Source organism: Crocuta crocuta, unplaced genomic scaffold (assembly GCF_008692635.1).
Source record: "Crocuta crocuta isolate KB4526 unplaced genomic scaffold, BGI_CrCroc_1.0 scaffold431, whole genome shotgun sequence".
NCBI classification, from domain to species: domain Eukaryota; kingdom Metazoa; phylum Chordata; class Mammalia; order Carnivora; family Hyaenidae; genus Crocuta; species Crocuta crocuta.
In genome coordinates, this window is record NW_027528859.1 from 5,680,037 (window position 1) to 5,701,328 (window position 21,292).

Consider the following 21,292-nt stretch of genomic DNA (forward strand, 5'->3'; position numbering starts at 1 on the left):
CACACTCTGAAGAGAGTACATTTTTTACCCTCCCCCCAAAAGAATACCCTCTTCCAACAAACACTGCAAATTACACTCTTTCAATAATAATCTTTTTGTCTGTTTGTTTTTCCAGAAAACCCTTTTCTTAAAACTCCACATGGGCTGAGGTCTCTCAGAGGCCAAAAATCAGGCTTCACTCTTTGAGAACTGACACTTCAGACAATGAGATATAACTGAACAGATTCCAAAAGAAATAGAATACTAAGTCCTTACTCCTGCAATTCACCAGTCTAGTGGGGGAAAAATCCTATCACTTAGGAAGCAAAGGAAACTAAGAAAACATGTAGAGTACACTACACTAAACTCTCCTAAAAGATAATAATGGGTGGTGGGCTCATGGGTATTATTTCCATTATTCCTCTTCAAAACTCAAATATGTTACAAACATTCTTTCACATATTCAAATACTACGAAATTAAAAGTTAACTTTGGGGTGCCTGGGTAAAAAATGGTAAAAAATTCGAGGCTTATTTGGCTAAGTGGCCAACTTCAGCTCAGGTCATGATCTCATGGTTTGTGAGTTCAAGCCCTGCATTGGACTCTGCGCTGACAGCTCAGAGCCTGGAGTCTACTTTGGATTCTGTGTCTCCCTTGTCTCCCTCTCTCTCTCTCTCTCTGACCCTCCCCTGCTCACACTCTGTGTGTCTCTCTCTCTCAAAAATAAACAAACGTTTTTAAAAAAAGGTAACTTACATTTGGGGGTGCCTGGGTGGCTCAGTTGGTTAAGTGTCCTACTTCGGCTCTGGTCATGATCCCACCATTTGTAAGTTTGAGTCCCACATCGTGCTCTGTGCTAACAGCCCAGAACCTGGAGTCTACTTTAGATACTGTGTCTCCCTCTCTCTCTGTCCTGCCCCTGCTCACACTATGTCTATCTAAAAATAAACATTTAAAAATTTTTAACTTATTTTTTAAGAAGAAAAATTAAGGGGCACCTGGGTGGTTCAGTCAGTTAAGCAACCAACTCTTGATCTCTGCTCAAATCATAATCCCAGGGTTTGTGAGTTCAAGCCCTGCCTCAAGCTCTGTGTTGACAGGATGGAGCCTGCTTGGGATTCTAGCTGTTTCCTTTTCTCTCTGCCCCTCACCCTCTTGTGCTCTTTCTCCTTCCCTCTCTCAAAATAAACATCTTAAAACAAACAAAACAAAAATTAAGATGTTGCAAGAGTAGGGGTGCCTGGGTGGCTCAGTCAGTTAAGTGTCTGACTTGATTTCAGCTCAGGTCATGATCTCACAGTGACTGAGATCGAGCCTTGCATCTGGCTCCACGCTGACAGCATGGAGCCTGCTTGGGATTCTGTCTCCCTCTCTTTCTGCACCCCACAACTCGCATGCACTCTTTTTCAAAATAAACAAACATTTAAAAAAAAAAAAAAAAGAAAAGAGAGAGAGATATTGGAAGAGTATACACCAAACTATGAAAAGTAGTTATCTCAGAGTCGACTAGAGAGGAAAGTGTTACAGAGAACTATCACTTTCTATAGTATACATTTCTTAATTGTTTAAAAAAAATTTTTTTTAATATTTTTATTTATTTCTAGGAGAGAGAGAGAGACAGTGTGAGCAGGGGAGGGTCAGAGAGAGGGAGACACAGACTCTGAAACAGGCTCCAGGCTCTGAGCTGGCAGTCAGCACAGAGCCCGACGCGGGGCCCGAACCCACAAACCGCAAGATCATGACCTAAGTGAAAGTCGGACGCTTAACTGACTAAGCCACCCAGGCGCCCCTGTTCAAAAATTTTTACAGTGAAGATAGTTACATGCATGTCTAGGTTTTGTCGTGGTTTTTTTTTGTTTTAAGTTTAGACCTAAAAGGGGCCTAATTTAGTATGTTGGGGCAGGTGAATGACAATTCTTTACACACTCTGCAAAGTAACCACAGTTTTCTCACCAATTTTGAATTCTAACACATTATCTGGATATGGACTGCCAGAATTTAACTTAGTAACATACGTGTGAAACTCAATTTATCAGGGTGAGTGAGGACAGAGTAAACATTCCTAGTGTACCAAGGCCAGGATTTCAGGGAAACAGACCTTAGTCATGGGAAGCAACTCAGGAAATAATCTATTCCCTATGGCTTCAATAAATTTTTAAAACATAATAAGAATCCAAAAAGGACACTGATGAAGGGGTAGTCAAATCTGAAATATAATTAGCTGTGAACATTTTATTGTAATGTATGTAACTCTAAGACCAAGTCAAAGGATGGAATAAATAATCAAAAGGTATCTCTGATATATACACACACATTTGGTCATGTGTAAAACCTCTCAAATGATTCATAAGAAACTGCTTATGAGGACTGCTTCTAGGGAGAGAACCCAAGTATCTGGGTATAGAAGAGGGACCTTCTACTGCATTCTCTTTAATATTTTAAAATTCATGTGCCATTATACATGTTTTCTATTTAATAAGTGAATTAATTTAAAAAAATGTTTTCTATTTAATAAGTGAATTAATTTAAAAATAACACAAAAGGCAAAAGGCAAATAAGAAAAGCATATTTTTCTGAACAAATCATATCCTATGAGATTTTGCCATCAAAGGGTGGTAGAGTGAAAAGAACATGGACCTTAAAAAACAAACAGACCAAGGTTTTATCCCCAGTTCACCCACTTCCTAGAAAAAAGCGACACAAAAGAAGGTAACTGCTGGGAAGACCTAATTTAAAAAACAAACAAAACAAAACGAAACAAAACAAAAAAGCCTCTAGTCTGCTTTCTTCACAATACCATGCAAAGTGGCCATCAAGATTTATAACAAGGAAAGCAATACATCCTTTACATCCTTTATAACAAGGAAAGCAATACTTTGCACAACTTTTAATCACAAATGACTTGAAATGAGACCAAATTTTGACATTGAGGGCACTGAACATAACCCTCAAAATTCACGGTATGTATTTAAAGCCACCTTATGATAAAAAGTGACTAGGAGAGTTACAGAGTTAGAACATTTATGAGGTTGCACTACAATGGATGGAGCTAAAAGCCAGCTGGTACAGGGACTACAAAGCCACTTAACAGGCCTTGAATTTAAATGAACAGCATAAGTATTATGGTGTTGAGGAGTGGACGTATTTGTAATTAAATCCAAGGTGACAATGTCCCTGAGGAACCTGGGATACAGGAGTTCAGTAATCTCTCGGGTCTCCCAGAACTATCGTGGGTACCCATGACCCAATTTCAGGGCAGGGCACTGTTTAAGAAGACTATCAAAAGTCCTAGTAGATTGTGCTAATGTTTTGAAGGTGCCTGCCACACAGTAGCAACATGGCACTGCAAAAGGATACAGAGCACAGGCTGTTTTCTGTCCCTTCCAAAGTTAACAGTGAGGAATTCTAGACCTCTTCAAGACACTGTTAGAAAATGGATTCATCCAGTATATGCTCCTACAAGGATGCTAGTCCTAGTTCAGACTGTGAGGCCACAAAGTTCTCTAAAGAATTAGATCTCCTGATAGGCAGGGTCTAACAGCATGGTGGCTATCCTCATCTGGAAATAGTAATACAGCAAAGAAAATTATTGGAGAACAGGCCACAGCATCTGATGCCAGTCAAGCTCCTTTTTTTTTTTTTTTTTTTTTTAATGCNTGTACAAGGTGGTTAGTTCTGATGATCAGCAAGTGCAAGGTCCTCTCAAGTTGGTGTCCTCTGGTAATAAAATAGTGAGGTGATGGGGTGCCTGGGTGGCTTAGTTGGTTAAGTATCTGACACTTGTTTTTGGCTAAGGTCAAGATCTCATGGTTTGAGAGATCAAGCCCCAAGCTGTCAGCACAGAGCCTTCTTGGGATTCTTGCTCTCCCTCTCTTTCTGCTTCTCTCTCTTAAAAATCTAAGATAAACATTTAAAAACAAATAAAATACTGTAGTGATAGTCTCATCATCTACTTTATATGATCACACTCTGATGCAGTAAGTACTTGCCAGTTGGGTCCACTCCTTCTGGCATGGGGTGGGTCCAAGATTGAAGAAGGGGATTCGAATCAGAAACAAAAAATTTCCTAGCTACTACAATCCACCATCTCCTGGCTAGAGAATCAAGTCCTGGCCCCTATCAGGAGGCAACCATAATACCCCATAAACTTAAAGTTAGTCTTGTTTATTGAAGGTGGAGAAATAGGATTAAGAGCAGCATTGACAGTATCTGCCCAGAGTTTTGTGTCTGGTTGATTTTGGTCAAGGAATTATACTATCATCTGTACAGTACACAGAATGTAATCTTCCAGATGGGAAATAACTGGTTACATGTATAGAATGGCCCATTTCTCTGCCTCCCCCAAAACGTAGAATATTAGAAAAAAGACATAGCATGGCAGTAGACAATTTTAGATGGAAACCAAGAACAAATGGAATATATAAGAGGATTATGTGACTGTAGTACAGACTAGGTATACTGCATGCGAGACGTGATGTTTAAACAGTTGTGGGAAACACTGGACACTTCTAGCTTCCTGTCAAAGAATCAACAATATCAGAATGATAGATCAGGAAATATAACACAAAGAGTTGAAGGGTAAGTCACTTTATACAAACACCTCTTTTTTGGATAGGTTGGTTAAAAAAAAAATCCTTTTGCAGTTAGTGATAGCCAAGTAAGATGTCACAACTTGGCAGCCAACCTGTATATTAACTGACAATACTTCTCAATGTTTGGTCACTGGTATTTATGGATGTGACTCAACCCAACTCTTCTGAATCATACTTTAAGAAAAATTTTAAACAATATGTTGAGCTATGCCCTGTTTTACTAATTTAAAAGACTGATTCATTCTCAGGGAATTTTGGCTTATAACATGATAAGTCACTATTTATAATCAATATTGTAAGAAGACCAGTGAAACACACCCTTCACAGACCATCAAAAATATCTGAAACAACAATGGTGGGTTGTATCTCAAAACTTCAAACTATCTTTGAGGTCCTAATACAAATAAAAAATAATAGACCTCAAAATCTTTTTATTTCAGATATAGTACTTGATTAGAAGAGACCTTAGGCATATCACCAATAAAAGAGACATTGAAACTTTAAGAACTACTTAGAACTCTCAATCAAGAAATCGCTAGTATTATTAAACTGTGTCAATCTCAACAACCAACTATTATTTAATCAAGTCTCAAATCCAAACTGAAAAAGTAAATCTACATGACTTGCCTCTACATTGTCAGGCCTGGGACCATGTTTTAATATTTATTGTTTCTGTAATTATCATACACAAAATACATTTGGAGAAAATCCCCAAATACAAAAAAATAAATGAATAAAAATAAAACTTTCCTATAATTCTACCACTCAGAGCCACTATCAGAGATCTCCTTGGGAGTTTTTTTTCCTATGCTTACGTGTAGACAATTTTTTAGATAATTGAGATCATACTACTTAATCACCTACGGATCCTATTTTTAACTTACTCACATAAATGTCTCCTGTGTCTTAAACTATTTAAAAACATAGTACTCCATCACATGGATATGCCACAATTACCCATTCTTTCAATATTTTTACATTTTTCTCTACTGTAATTAAAGTCTAAACATAAATGTTCTTTTGCATCAAGTTATTTTCCTTGAATATCTCCTAGAAGTGAAATTACAGAGTTAGAAAGCTTGTGTTAATTTAGACACCCTAGCAGAATATGTGAGTAATCATCTCATCAAATCCTTGCCAGATACTAAATCACTTTTGATTCACTTCTCAATTACAGCCAGTAATACCATCATTGATAATATAAGGGGGGGGGGCGCTTGTAACAGCCAGACATGTATAAAAATTGAAAATAGCACAAAGTTGTAAAACTTAGTAGTCCTAAGACTGCTTTGTGTGGCAACATGGTGTGCTGCTTCACTCTTCAACAAGATACAGGTAGAACTATCCTTACTAAAGAATGAAGTTTGAAAACCTTAGAAAATTTAAATACATTTGGAAAATGAATAAACTCGTTTATCTCTCCACACCAACTTCCTATTATGTTTAGTCCTGTGGCTAAGGTAAATATTCACATTATACCATTTGTTGCATGTGAGATTTGTATCTAACATGCAGACCAAATCGCACAGCTTCAGAATATTTCAATAAATTGAGCAAAAATTACTCAAATATGAAAAAGATGCTATGCCCCTAAGATCTACAAAAGTAAGCATGAGGTTCAAGTATGCAAAAAACATGCATCTAATGGTATCTGCCACCAATTCTAAAAATTGACTTAGTATGAAAATAAAACACCACAGTTAAGTGATTGCTTATGGCACAGATAGGTCTTTGTATACTGGCATTCACTGAAATATCCTAGATCTTCTCTAGTTTTTGGTCACTGGTACAGAGAGAACAGTTTTAAAAAAAATTTTTTTTTAATGTTTATTTTTGAGAGAAAGAGAAAGAGTGCGAGCAGGAGACACACACAGAGAGAGAGACAGAACCTGAAGCAGGATCCAGGCTCTGAGCTGTCAGCATAGAGTCTGACGTAGGGCTCAAACCCATGTCATGATGAGATCATGACCTGAGCCAAAGTCGGACGCTTAACAGATTGAGCCATCCAGGTATCCCCGCCAGAGAACACTTCTAAGACTTCTCTTAATTCTGCCCAAGTGGCTCCACGAGGACTAGAGTCTAACTTTGCTACTTGTAGAGAGCCCAGGACTCATTCACAACATGTGCAACTTACTGGTGTTGGCTCATCTGCCTAGAAACAGCACCAAGCCATTTCGTTGTTTTTTTGTTTTTTTTTGTTTTTTTTTTTTTGATGTAAACTCTATACCCAACTTGGGGGCTTGAACTCATGACCCTGAGATCAAGAGTCACATGTTCCCCCAACTGAACCAGCCAAGTGCCCTGAGCCATTCCCTCTTTGGGGTCCTACTGTTCACCAGTACTCTAACCCAGAATTTAAGATAAAGTCCCAATATGCCTACTCTGGTGACTATCTGTCCTTTTCCTTGCATCTCTCTCCTGTCACTCCAAGAAGTCTTTCCTTAGTCAGGAATAGGCAGATTAGAGTGAAGCTCTCCTTCCTCCCATAATATTCATCTAAAATATTTTGCACGTTCTCCAAAAGTCCTACGCTTTAGGAAACTAAAGAAGACCTTTTTTTTTTTTTTTTTGCTCTTTGCCTTCCATATCTATCCCTGAAATAATGGGCACAAGACAGCCTAGTTGCTTGAACATGCAGTAATAGATGGGATTTAAAAAAAACATAGGTATATCTACATACATCACAGTTACCAAAGGAGACTAAAACATTCTAAGATAAAAGTGAATGCAGAATGTTATTACTCGATATTTAATTCACCATCAGAAAGGTTTGCCCCCCCACCGCAAAAAAAAAAAAAAAAACAAAAACAAAAAAAAACACTGGGAAGTATATAGTTTATCCCAATAATTCTGAAGAATTCTATCACCTTTAAGAGTATATCCAAATAATTGTGACCAGAGAAACCTTCAAATCAAAGCTAAGACTAAGGGTTTCTTTAAAGGAGCAGTCCAGTCATTTCTGAAAATATTCTGAAGACATCTCCCAAGTAACTGCAGATAACTAACCTTAAAAGAAAGGGTAGTGGAGTATCATCCATGTGAAGGTATCTCAGGACTAGGAAGTTATAGGGTCATCTGCTATGACAGCTAAAAGAAACCTAGAGACCATTTAGACCAACTCTCCCCCCTTCTATACATCAAGAAACTGAAGTAGACAGTAAAAAGACTTCCAAAGGCACTCAGAGAGATAGCAGCAAACCCAGATCTAGAATAAGGACTCAATTATTCCATTATTATTCTTAATAAATTTTAACTATTAAAAGTAGCACATTGTTAGGGGCACCCGACTAGCTCAGAGAATACGTCTCCTGATATCAGGGTCATTAGTTCAAACCCCACGTTGGCTTCAGGGATTACTTTAAAAAAAAAAAAAAAAAAGATGGTATATTGTTAAATGTACTTAGAAAATTTAAGATGCATAAAGGGGTTAAAAAGTCATAATCCCAAGGGTGCCTGGGTGACTCAGTCAGTTAAGCATCTGACTTCGGCTCAGGTCATGATCTCACGGTTCATGAGTTCAAACCCCACATCAGGCTCTATGCTAACAGCTCAGAGCCTGAAGTCTGCTTCAGATTCTGAGCCTCCCTCTCTCTGGCCCTCCCTCTATTTCAAAAATAAACATTTAAAAACATTTTTTTCAGTCATAATCCCATAGATGAATAAAGAAGATGTAGTATACACGCATAATGAAATATCACTCAGCCATAAAAAAGAATGAAATCTTTCCATTTGCATTACCATACATGGATCTAGAGGATATAATGCTGAGTGAAGTAAGTCAGAGAAAGACAAATACCATATGATTTCACTCATATACAGAATTTAACAAAACAAAATGAACAAAGAAAGAGACCAACAAAAAACAAATTCTTAAATACAGAGGACAAACTGGTGGTTACTAGAGGGGTGGAGGTAGGAAAAGAGGTCAAACAGGTAAAGGGCATTAAGAATACACTTATCATGATGAGCACTGAGTAATATACAGGATTGCTAAATCACTACACTGTATACCTGAAACTAATACTGCGTGTTAATTATACTGAATAGGAAAAAAATAGTACCATATAAATGTTATAGTAAGTCTTTGAATCCTTCAAAATAACCTCCTAGAATTTCATTTGGAACTACGTATTGATTTCTTTTAGATTAAAACTGGAAGAATAAAAAAAAGTCAATCCTCCATATCAGAAACACATTTGATTAATATTTTGGTGCTTCTATTTCCAGATATTTTTTGCCCTAATTGTATAAATACGTTGATATCATGTATTAATCTGCTTGGGCTGTCATAACAAAATATCAAACTAGGTGCTCAAACAGCAGAAACTTATTTTCTCAGAGTTTCTGAAGGCTGAAAAGTCAAAGATCAAGGTTCTGGCAGGGTGTGATTTCTAGTGAGAGCTCTCCTACCCTACAAATGGCCACCTGCTTACTGTGTCCTCACACAGCAGAGAGAGCTCTAGTGTCTCTTCCTCTATTTAAAAGAGGATCAGCCCTATTAAATTAAGGTCCCCCAATGACTTCACTTAACACCTTCTCACATGTTCCATCTCCAAATGCAATCACATTGGGGGAACACAATTCAGCCCACAACATTCCACTTCTGGCCCCCCAAAATTCATTGTATTGCATGCAAAATAATTTTTTTCCATCCCATCAGCCCCACAAGTCTTAAGTCCAACTCTATAGTCCAAAATATCACTTTAATACCAACTAATTAGATATGAGTGAGACTTGGGGCGCCTGGGTGGCTTAGTTGGTTAAGCGTCCGACTTTCGCTTAGGTCATGATCTCACGGTTCATGGGTTTGAGCCCCGCGTCGGGCTCTGTGCTGACTGCCAGCTCAGAGCCTGGAGCCTGTTTCAGTCTGTGACTCCCTCTCTCTCTGAACCTCCCCTGCTCACGCTGTCTCTCTCTCTCTCTCTCTCTCCTAGAAATAAATAAAACATTAAAAAAAAAATTAAAAAAAAAAGATATGAGTGAGACTTCAGGTATGATTCATCCTGAGGCAAAACTCTTCTCCAGCTATGAACCTGTGAAACCAAACAAGTTATGTGTTCCCAAAATACAAAGGTGGGGCAGGCATAAATGAGATATTCCCATTCTAGAAGAAAAAGGAAAGATGGAAGAGGCAATGGGTCCCAAGTAAGTCCAAATCCTAGCAAGGCAAATTATATTAGATCTTAAGGCTGTAGAATAATTCTCTTTGGTTTGACATCCCATCTTCCAGGCCCACTGGGGTGGCAGCATCACCCTGACAGCTCTATAGGATGGCCCTGTCCCATGGCTCTCTTCATTGTGCACTCTCTCTCTCTGAAACAGAAGGAAACAGTATTCATTGCCCATTGGGACTGTGCTGGGACTGGCAGCCCTGATAATCTCTGAATCAATCACCTTCCAGGTCATTCTTCCCTTTCCTCAAGAAAAACACATGTTCACAGCCAAATCACACCATGGTCTGATCCTATAGAATCCAAGAAGTCTTACAGTTTTCACTGCCTCCTTTTCTTTGTCCCAGTTAGTTGAAACTGGCAGTGTCTCTGCTGATATCCCATTTCTACTCCTGGCTTCTGCGGAGTTTGCTGATTAATTCCATAAGCCAAACCCATGATCTCTTTATTCTCTTCAAAACAAACTTTCTCATTTTTTACGATACAAATAGGCTAAAGAACTAAAGTCTGTTTCCTGTTACTTAACAATTCCTTCTTCAATTCATCTCTCTCCTCTCTCATTTTACTATAGGCAGTAAGGAAGACCCAAGCCACAGCTTCAATACTTTGCTTAGAAATCCTTTTACAAATTCTTTCACAAACACAACAATTTAGCCAAGTTTATTGCCACTTTTTAACAAGGATTGTCTTTCTTCCAGTTTTCAATAAACTGTTCCTTACTCCCATCTGAGACTACTCCAGAATGGCCTTCAATATCCTTATTTCTGCCAACAGTCCCTTCACAACAATCTTGGCTTTTTCTAGTAAGCACTGGGAAATTGTTCCAGGTTTCACCATCACCCAATTCCAAAGCCACTTCTTCATTTTTTAGGTATTTATTTGCAGCAGCACACCCCCTCTGGGAACCAAAATCTCTATTAATCTGCTCAGGCAGCATAACAAAATACAATAGAATGGGTGGCTTAAGCAACAAAACTTTGTATTCCAAATTTGTGTGTTCTCACACAGAGAACTCTGCTGCCCTTTTCTCTTATAAGGGTACCAACCCTATCAGATTAAGGTCTCATTCTTATGATCTCATTAACCTTTATCACCTCCTCAGAGGCCCAATCTCCAAAAAGAGTCATACAGGACCCTAGGGCTTCAATGTATGAATTTTGGGGGTGTGTAATTCAATCCATAGCAATAAGCCTTAAATTACACACACACACACACACACACACACACACACACACACAAAGTTTTATATACCTTTGTTTTTAGATTTTGTTTTTAAGTCACCTCTATACCCAACATGGTAATCTCCAAAATCAACTCCAAAATCAAGAGTCACATGTTCCTCCATCTGAGCCATCCAGGTACCCCAGTTTTATACTTTTAGTATAAAACTTATATACTTATATACTTTTATATACAGTTATGTACTTTTTAACTTAGTTTCATAAAAATGTCTTTTTTATTATTCAAAGCATGATTTTAAATAAATGCATAATAGTTAACCTTATGATTATCATTTACTGTTTATAGTCATTTCAAATTTTATTATTTAAATAATTTCATAATCAATATCTTTGTAAACAAATCTTTGCTTCTCAATTACTTAGGATAAATTTCCGAAAATTCAACTGTGAATCAAGTGATTTTCTAATTGGAAAAAGAAATACCAGTATTATAAATAACCAAAAAGTCAAGAATTGTTTTTTATAATTATTAAAGGATATTAAAGAATTAGGACAACCAAATAAAATATGTGATTCTTGACTAGATCATATAGTGGGGGGAAAACAGCTATAAAAATATTTGGGGGACAATTGGGGAATTCTTAATATGCACTATATATTAGATATTATTGTTACAGCATTAAATTTGTTGATTCTAATCATGGTATTTTGGTTATGTAGACTGTCCTAGCTCTAAGAAGATACAATGCTGATATGTCATGAAGTCTGAAGATTATAACCAAATGATTCAGAAAATATGTGTATATTTGTGTATGTACATACAGAGGGAGATACATGAGAGAGAGGTGGTGATAAGGAAGAGCAAGTGTGACAAAATGTTTACCACTGAATCCAGTAACGGGTAAATGGTGCTCATTAAACTGTTCAACTTTTCCATTTACAATTTTTCAAAACAAAAAAAAATATGAGGGAATAGTAAAAAGACAGGAACAGACTCTTCACAGAAAAATAAATCAGCCCATAAACAGATGAAAATTAATAACCTTATTTATGGCCTTTTATTCCTTCCTGCTCTTTTGGTGTTTGTTCTCTAATCACTTCAGCTGCACTTCATCAAATGGGTGCAGGAAGGAATGGGAAGTGAACTATCAATCATTCCATTTCACATCTTATTAGCAGTCCTCGAAAAAGGTTTAAAAAATTAAAAAGGTCAAAATCAGTCATTACAATGAGTTCTGGAAAGGACCTATAGACTTTAATTCACAAACTGGTCTTAAATTCAGATTCTTCTGGTCTCCTATGACCCCTAATATATGATAAATTCTAAGTCCTACATGGCAAAAAAGTAAAACAATAAAAGTTAGCAATAGACCATATTAAAAATAGCAGATTTTCTTTGAAGGAAGAAAAAACATTGAGCTCTGTCATTAGCCTTACTTTTATCTGGAAAGTAGCCTATAAAGTGGATGACAATCAATGGATTTACAAACCATGAATGGAGGCTTTCCTTTTCAGAAACAGTATGAAGGTTATAATGGTTCCAAGCATAGACTATCGAGTCAGGTTGTATTAGAAGATACATTACTTCAGCACTCACTATCTATGTGTTTTGAGGCAAATTACTCAACCTCTTTACGCCTCCATTTCTTCATCTGAAATGGGATAATAGTAATAACTATGTCTTAGGGTTATTGTGAAGATTAAATAAGTTAGTACATTTTAGCTCTTATAGCAGCATCCGGCATACTGTAAGACTTCAAAATATGTTAGTTTTGTTTTTATTATTATTAATATTACTACAATAACTACTACAACCACACTTTCAACCAGCAGTTGTTAACAGTTTGGCATTTGGTTCAGAAAAAGACTACAGTAACACAAAAGCAGCAGAGTGTACACACATGCGTGCGCGCGCGCGCGCACACACACACACACACACACACGTTGAAAAACTGAAAGAGAATAATAGACTCCAAGTCAGTGTCTCCTCAAGCTATTTTGAGACAAACTGAGAAGGCAGCCAATGCAGGTCTCATTTCAAGAATGAATCTTCGTAGTCTGGGCAAAGTAATCTCAAGAGAAATGACAAGTTCTCTCATTCAGTCATTTATCAAATATACTTACTATACTATATATCAGGTATTGAGAAAGATGCTAGGAATATAAAAAGAAGAATGTCTATGCCCCTAAGAACTTTGTGTTGTTAAAGAAATATACATAGATTACAATACATAATAGGTTATATGATGGAGTACTACCAAAGGAAGAGGTGAGACACTTAAGCAAGACATGGGGGAAAGAGGAAATGGCAAGAAGAATTCCCAGGGGTGATAACACTTAAATGGAGCTTTAAAGAACAGTAACAGGGGCACCTGGGTGGTTCAGTCAGTTGGGCATCTGACTTTGGCTCTGGTCAGGTCTCATGGTTCGTGGGTTCAAGCCCCACATCCGCCTCTGTGCTGACAGCTCAGAGCCTGGAATCCACTTCGTGGATTCCGTCTCCCTTTCTCTCTCTCTGCCCCTCCCCTGCTCGTACTCTCTCTCTCTCTCTCAAAAATAAATAAAACATTTTTAAAAATTAAAGAACAGTAACAGACAAAGGAGACAGAATGAGAAAAAACATTCCTCCAGAAGTAAAAGCTCGCAAATGGAGATTAAAGATGAGCACCAATGCCCTGCCTATAACCACACAAAACCAAAAGGACTCTTCCTAAAGCTAATGGTCAGATAACTATTGGAGATATTGGCCTGAATACATGTGCTTCCAGAGTATCTTCCGTTTGCACACATCACTTCTCCCCCCTCCCCAATTAAAAAAAAAAAAAAAAAAAAAGCCATGTTTGGAGAAGTGAAAGAAAGCTGTGATTAAGGAGGTTCAGAGACAAATTTCTCACTTACAACACTGGGCGGCAGCAGTGGGCAAAGGCTTCCTCTGGCTTTCTTCTTGAATAGAATACTAGAAGCAGAAAGGAGAAAGAAAAAAAAAACCCCAGGTAAGAGCCTCAAGTAAAGCAGGAAACAAGGCAAAACAAAACAAAAACAATCACAGCTACACCTAAAACGGTTTAGCATTTGACTAGAGTCAAATTTTTATTGAACAGAAACAGATCATCCTGATTTCCCTGTGTGATCCTGATATATATGCCAGACTATGAAATATGGGACTGGCCTGATGTAACAGGCTAAAGCGGGATAGCGGGGAGGCTGTTCTGACCTAGGGAACATGCTCTGCCAGGCAGCTGTAGAAGCCTTAGTCTTGGAAGCCTTAGAGGGCTTATGGGCTGATTTCCCCATTTGGGTGAGAGAACTGACAACTTCTCTGAAACTGAGTTTTCTCATCTTTACAAATATAATAGTGTTTTGTCCCTCACAAGATCATGTGGAAAGTCAAATTACTCATTTCAGCATGTAATACAACATCTAATTCCTACTAGTGTCCCCTTCCCACTTACTTCTAGCTTCCCCAACCCAACACCACCATCACAACTAGAAAAAACAAATAGAGTACTGAAGTCATTTTTTAAAAAAAAAGTTCTATAAAAGGGGGAACTAAATGCAGGTCTTGAGGATGGGCAGGGTTTGTAAAGGCAAAACAAGAAGAGAAAGGCATAAACAAGTTAACACAGATATGTAATCTGAAAACAGAATAGTTTGGTTCAGAGCTTACTGGGAGGATTCCATTGAAAAGATGTAATTTGGTCCAACAATTTGCAAATAGAAGATCTGAAGTTCTCGGGACGCCTGGGTGGCTCAGTCAGTTGAGCGTCCAACTTCAGCTCAGGTCATGATCTCACGGTTCGTGGGTTTGAGCTCCGCATCAGGGTCTGTGCTGACAGCCAGCTCAGAGCCTGGAGCCTGTTTCTGATTCTGTGTCTCTCTCTCTCTCTCTCTCTCTCTCTCTCTCTCTCTCTCTCTGGCCCTCCCCTGCTCATGCTCGCTCGTGCTCGCTCTCTCTCTCTCTCAGAAATAAATAAAACATTTAAAAATTTAAAAAAAAATATTTGAGGTTCTCATCCTGACTCTACTAATTACTATGCTCTGACGTACTAGGCAAGAGAGAGCTAACACTGCCAATATATGAGTCATTCATTCAACAGATATTTGAGTACCCCTCATGTACAAAGGTCTTGATAGAGTTTGTATAATATGGTAAGGAGTTTGGACTTTAGTGTATGAGGAAGCCACTTATAATTTTAAACGCAAGATGGATATGACTTTATTCCACTCTAAAAATCCTTCTGGCTGCTGTTTGAGGTGAACTATACAGAGGGAATAAGAGGCAAAGACTAACCACTGCAATAATCCACACAAAAGTTTATGGCAACTTACATAGAAGTATTAGCAGTAAAGGGCATTTCAAGTAGCTGGATCCAAACTACAAAACACTTTTTGTACATAAATATACTATTATATGTTAAGTATTTTACAAGCAATAAGCTATGATACAAATATCAGAGGTAAATACTGCTATTACTGCTTCCAATAGGGATTAATCAGAAGTCAGGTATAACTTAAACAATATAATAGTATTTTTAAAAAATAAAAATAGTAAAAATAAAAAGCTTCTACATAGCAAAGAATCAAAAAAATGAACCTACTGAATAAGAGCAGATATTTGCAAATGAAGGATCTAAAAAAAATTGTTTTAATGTTTTATTAATTTCTGAGAGAGAGAGAGAGAGCGAGAGAGAGAGCGAGAGAGAGCGCGAGCAGGGGATGGTCAGAGAGGGAGGGAGACACAGAATTTGAAACAGGCTCTAGGCTCTGAGCTAGCTGTCAGCACAGAGCCCAACGTGGGGCTCGAATCCACGAACCATGAGATCATGACCTGAGCCGAAGTCAGACGCTCAACTGACTGAGCCACCCAGGTGCCTGGCAAATGATGTATCTAGGAAGCAGTTAGTATGCAAGACATATAAAGAACTCCTACACCTCGACACACACAAACACACACGCACAAAGTTAAAAAACGGAAAAGATACCAACAGACATTTCTCCAAAGATGACATACAGTAGCTGAGTGGAGCCGCAGGCCCTGACTTGGGCCCTCCCTAGAGACTCAGATGGAGGAAGACAGCTTGGCAGGACTGAGGTGCATGTTTGCAATTTTGGAGAGATAAAACGGGCCGAATAGGAACAGAGTGTAGGGGGGAAACTCCTGCAGAGAGACAAAAGGAAGAAAGACTGTGGAATAGGGGTATTATATTTGGACAAGAGAAAAACCAATCCAGACCACAGACTGGGGAATGAAAAATATGGAGAGAGCCACTATCTACTTTGCAAACAGCCTTAAAATGTTTAGCCCTAGGAGCTAAACATCGGAGTTTCCAGGGGTACAGGACTTTCTCTGAACCAAAGCTTTTTAACATAGTAGTACTCATAGGTGTAGGACACATAAGCTACTGAAACATGTACAAGACAGAAACCTAGCCAAAATGATGAAATAGAAGAATTCCCCTCAAATGAAATTCCAGGAAGAAATGACAGAGAATCGCTCAAAACAGATATAAACAATATATGTGAACAAGAATTGAGAATAACAGTCATAAGAGTAATAACTGGGCTTGAATATGGCATGGAAGACAGCAAAGAACCTAATTGCTGCAGAGGTCAAAGATCTAAGAAATAGTCATAGTGATGAATTCAGAAATGGTATAAATGAGATGCAAAGTAAAGTAGACACAGTGGCAGCAAGGATGGAAGAAGCAGGGGAGAGAATAGGTTAAACAGGAGATAAAATTATGGAAAATAATGAAGCTGAAAAAAAGAGGGAAAAGAAATTACTAGACCACAAGGGGAGACTGACTTAGGGACCTAAGTGATTCAATAAAACAAAACAATATCTGTATCAAAGGAGTTCCAGAAGAAGAGAGTGAAAGGGACAGGAGGTTTATTTGAACAAATTATAACTGAGAACTTCTCTAATCTGGGGAAGGAAATAGCCAAGTCCAGAAGGCACAGAGAAACTCCCTTCAAAATCAACAAAAACAGGTCAATGCTACGATATGTTATAGTGAAGCTGGCAAAATACAAAGATAAAGAGAATTCTGAAAGTAGCTAGTGACAAATGGGCCTTGACCTACAGGCGTAGATCCGTAAAGGTAGTAGCAGACCTGTCCACTGAAACTTGGCAGGCCAGAAGGGAGTGGCAAGAAATATTCAATGTGCTGAATAGGAAAAACATGCAGCCAAGAATCTTTTATCCAGCAAGGTTGTCATTCAGAATAGAAGGAGAGAGAAAGGCTTTTCCAGACAAACAAAAACTAAAGGAGATCATGACCACTAAACCAGCCCTGCAGGAGATCCTAAGGATTCTAAGGGGGGGTTTGTGAGTGGAAAGCAGCAAAGACTACCAAGGACCAGACACATCACCATAAATAAGAAATCTAAAGATAACACAATGACACTAAATCCTATCTTATAATAATCATTCTGAATGTAAATGGACTAAATGCCCCAATCAAAAGACAAAGGGTATGAAAATGGATATAAAAACAAGCTTCATCTATAGGCTGCCTACAACACTCGTTTTAGACCTGAAGACACCTGCAGATTCAAAGTGAGGGGATGGTCAATGGATGAATGGATAAAGAAGATGTGGTATATACATACATTGGAGTATACCTCGGCAATCAAAATTAATGAAATCTTGCCATTTACAACTATGTGGATGGAACCATAGGGTATTATGTTAAGCGAAATTAGTCAGAGAAAGACAAATATCATGACTTCACTCATATGAGAAATTTAAGTTCCAAAACAGAGGAGGATAAGGGAAGGGAAGCAAAAATAATATAAAAACAGGGAGAGGGACAAAACATAAGAGACTCTTAAATATAGAGAACAAACAGAAGGTTGCTAGAGGGATTATGGGAGGATGGATGAGCTAAATGGGTAAGGGGCATTAAGTAAGACACTTGTTGGGATGAGCACTGGGTGTTATACATAGGGGATGAATCACTGCAATCTACTCCAGAAATCACTGTTGCACTATATGCTAACTAACTTGGATGTAAATTAAAAAATAACTTTTAAAAAATTAAAAGGTAAAAAAAGAGTGAGGGGATGGAGAACCATCTATCATGTTAATGGATTTCTGAAGAAAGCCAGAGTAGCCATACTTTTTTTTTCTTAGTTTATTGTCAAGTTGGTTTCCATATAACACCCAGTTCTCATACCAAAAGTACCCTCCCCCATGCTCATTACTCCCCTTTCTCTCTCCCCCACCCCCATCAGCCCTCAGTTTGTTCTCAGCATTCAAGAATCTCTCATGGTTTGCCTCCCTCCCTCTCAACTATTTTCCCCGTTCTTCTCCCTCATGGTCCTCCGTTAAGTTCCTCCTAATCCACCTATATGTGCAAACATATGGTAGCTGTCCTTCTCTGCCTGATTTATTTCACTCAGTATAACACCCTCAAGTTCCATCCACGTTGCTACACATGGCCAGATTTCATTCTTTCTCATTGCCATGTAGTATTCCATTGTATAGATAAACTACATCTTGATCCATTCGTCCGTTGATGGACACTTAGGCTCTTTCCATGATTTAGCTATTGCTGAGAGTGCTGCTATGAACACTGGGGTACATGTGCCCCCATGCATCAGCACTCCTGTATCCCTTGGGTAAATTCCTAGCAGTGCTACTACTGGGTCCCAGGGGAGTTCTATTGTTAATTTTTTTGAGGAAACTCCACACTTTTTTCTTTTTAGAGGGGCTGCACCAGTTTACATTCCCACCAACAGTGTAGGAGGGTGCTGCCACATCATCGCCAGCATCTAGAGTCTCGTGATTTGTTCATTTTAGCCACAGAGTAGCCATACTTATATCAGACAAACTAGATTTTAAGCCAAAGACTGTAATAAGAGAAGTGCATTATATCATAATTAAGGGATCTATCCATCAAGAAGAGCTAAGAATTGTAAATGTTTATGCCCCCAAGAAGTAAACAACCAAAGAGATAAATCAATTAATCACAAACATAAATAAATGTATAGATAATACCATGATTGTAGGGGACTTTAATAATCATACTCAATGGACATATCATCTAGGCAAAAAATTAATAAGGAAACAATGTCTCTGAATGACACATCGGACCAGATGGACCTAACAGATATATTCAGAATTTTTCATCCAAAAGAATACACAGGATGTGGAGAAAGGGGAGCCCTCTTGCACTGTTGGTGGAAATGCAAACTGGTACAGCCATTTTGGAAAACAGTATGGAGGTGCCTCAGAAAATTAAAAATAGAACTACACTATGACCAGCAATACCACTACTAGGAATTTACCCAAAGTAAAGGAGTAATCAGGAGTGCTGATTCATAGGGGCACATGTACCCCAATGTTTATAGCAGCACTATCAACAATAGCCAAATTATGGCAAGAGCCCAAATGTCCATCAATTGATAAAAGGATAAAGAATATGTGGTGTGTGTACACACACACACACACACACACACACACACACACACACAGGAATATCAGTCAGCCATGATAAAGAATGAAATCTTGCCATTTACAATAATGTGGATAAAACTGGAGGGCACTATGCTAAGTGAAATAAGTCAGTCAGAGAAAGAAAAATATACCCTGATTTCACTCAGATGTGGAATTTAAGAAACTTGACATAAGACCATAGGGGAAGGGAAGGAAAAATAAATTACAGAGAGGGAGGCAAATCATAAAAGACTCTTAAATACAGAGAACAAAATGAGGGCTGATGGGGTGGAGGGCTGGGGAAAATGGGTGATGGGCACTGAGGAAGGTACTTGTTGGGATGAGCACTGGATGCTGTATGAAAGAGATGAATCATGGGAATCTGCTCCTAAAGCCAAGACTACATTGTATGTTAGCTAACTTGACATTAAAAATAAAGTTCAAATTAAGAAAAAAAAAATGAAGATAACAAAGATGGCCAATAGACACATGAAAAAATGTTCAACATCATTTGAGCATCAAGGAAATGCAAATCAAAACCACAATGAGATATCACCTCACACCTGTCAGAACAGCTAAAACCAAAAAGACAAGAAACAACAAGTGTTGGTGAGGATATGGAGAAAAAGAAACCTTTATGCACTGTTGGTGAGAATGCAAACCAGTATAACCACTGTGGTATTAAGTATAGAGGCTCTCCAAAAAACTGACAACAGAACTATCATACAACCCAATAATTTCACTACTCAGTATTGACCCAAAGAGTGCAAAAACACTTATTCAAAAGGATATATGCACTTCTACGTTTATAGCGGCATTATTTACAATAGCCAAATTGTGGAATTAACCCAAGTGTCCATCAATAGATGAATGAATAAAGAAGATGCAGTATATATTTCCACTGGAATGTTAATCAACCACTAAAAAAAGAATGAAATCTTGCCATTTGCAACAACATAGATGGAGCTACAGAGTATAATGCTAAGTGAAATAAGTCAAAGAAAGACAGTAACATGATTTCCAACATATGTGGAAGAAACAAGAGACAAAAAAAAAAAAAAAAAGACTCTTAAATATAGAGAATGGGTGGTTACCAGAGGGGAGGTGGAGGGAGTGAACTAGGTGAAGGGGATTAAGAAGTATGGGGCACCCGGGTGGCTCAGTCGGTTAAGGGTCCAACTTCGGCTCACGTCATGATCTCACAGTTTGTGAGTTCAAGCCCCACGTCAGAGTCTGTGCTGACAGCTCAGAGTCTAGAGCCTACTTTGGATTCTGTGTCTCCCTCTCTCTCTGCCCCTCCCCTGTTCATGCCCTGTCTCTCTCTCTCAGTAATAAATGTTTTTAAAAAAAAAAAAGTATACTTAACATGATAAGCACTGAGTAATACACAGAATTGTTCAATCACTATACTGTACCCCTGAGGCTAATATAATGCTGTATGTTAATTACACTGAAATTAAAATAAAGTTTTAAAAGTCGCTGTATACAATCAATACTAAAAATATGAACAACAAAGCACTGCCTTATAACAGCAATGAACTATTAGAAAATGTACTTTTTAAATATACCATTCATAATGATTAGGAATACTTTAACACTTACTGTATTTACTACATTTCCTGCTAAATGTCTATCTCCTACTTGATCCATGGGAACAGGGATCTTTGTTTAACCTCTGATGTTTACCAAGCATCTAAAAACAGTGGCTGATATTTAGTGCTTGGTAAGTTATCTGTTGAATAAATGACTGCATGTCACCAATAAACAGACAAATGGAAATGAAAACAATAATGCTTTACAATCATTAGATTAGCAAATACTTTTATATTTTTAGTTTTTTTAATGTTTATTTTTGAGAGACAGACAGACAGACAGACAGCAGGGGAGGGGAAGAGAGAGAGGGAGACACAGAATATGAAGCAGGTTCCA

At 38.0% G+C, this 21,292-nt stretch overlaps 1 protein-coding gene across 3 annotated transcripts in view; it reads right to left on the reverse strand.

The window, feature by feature from the left end:
• UNC13B (unc-13 homolog B) overlaps positions 1 to 21,292 on the reverse strand; it is a 215,387-nt gene that overhangs the window by 127,383 nt on the left and 66,712 nt on the right. For all 3 annotated transcript variants that reach the window (XM_077756252.1, XM_077756251.1, XM_077756253.1), the window contains exon 7: positions 13,822 to 13,879. In XM_077756252.1, coding sequence (XP_077612378.1) covers positions 13,822 to 13,879 — 58 coding nt within the window. The remainder of the gene's footprint in view (positions 1 to 13,821; positions 13,880 to 21,292) is intronic.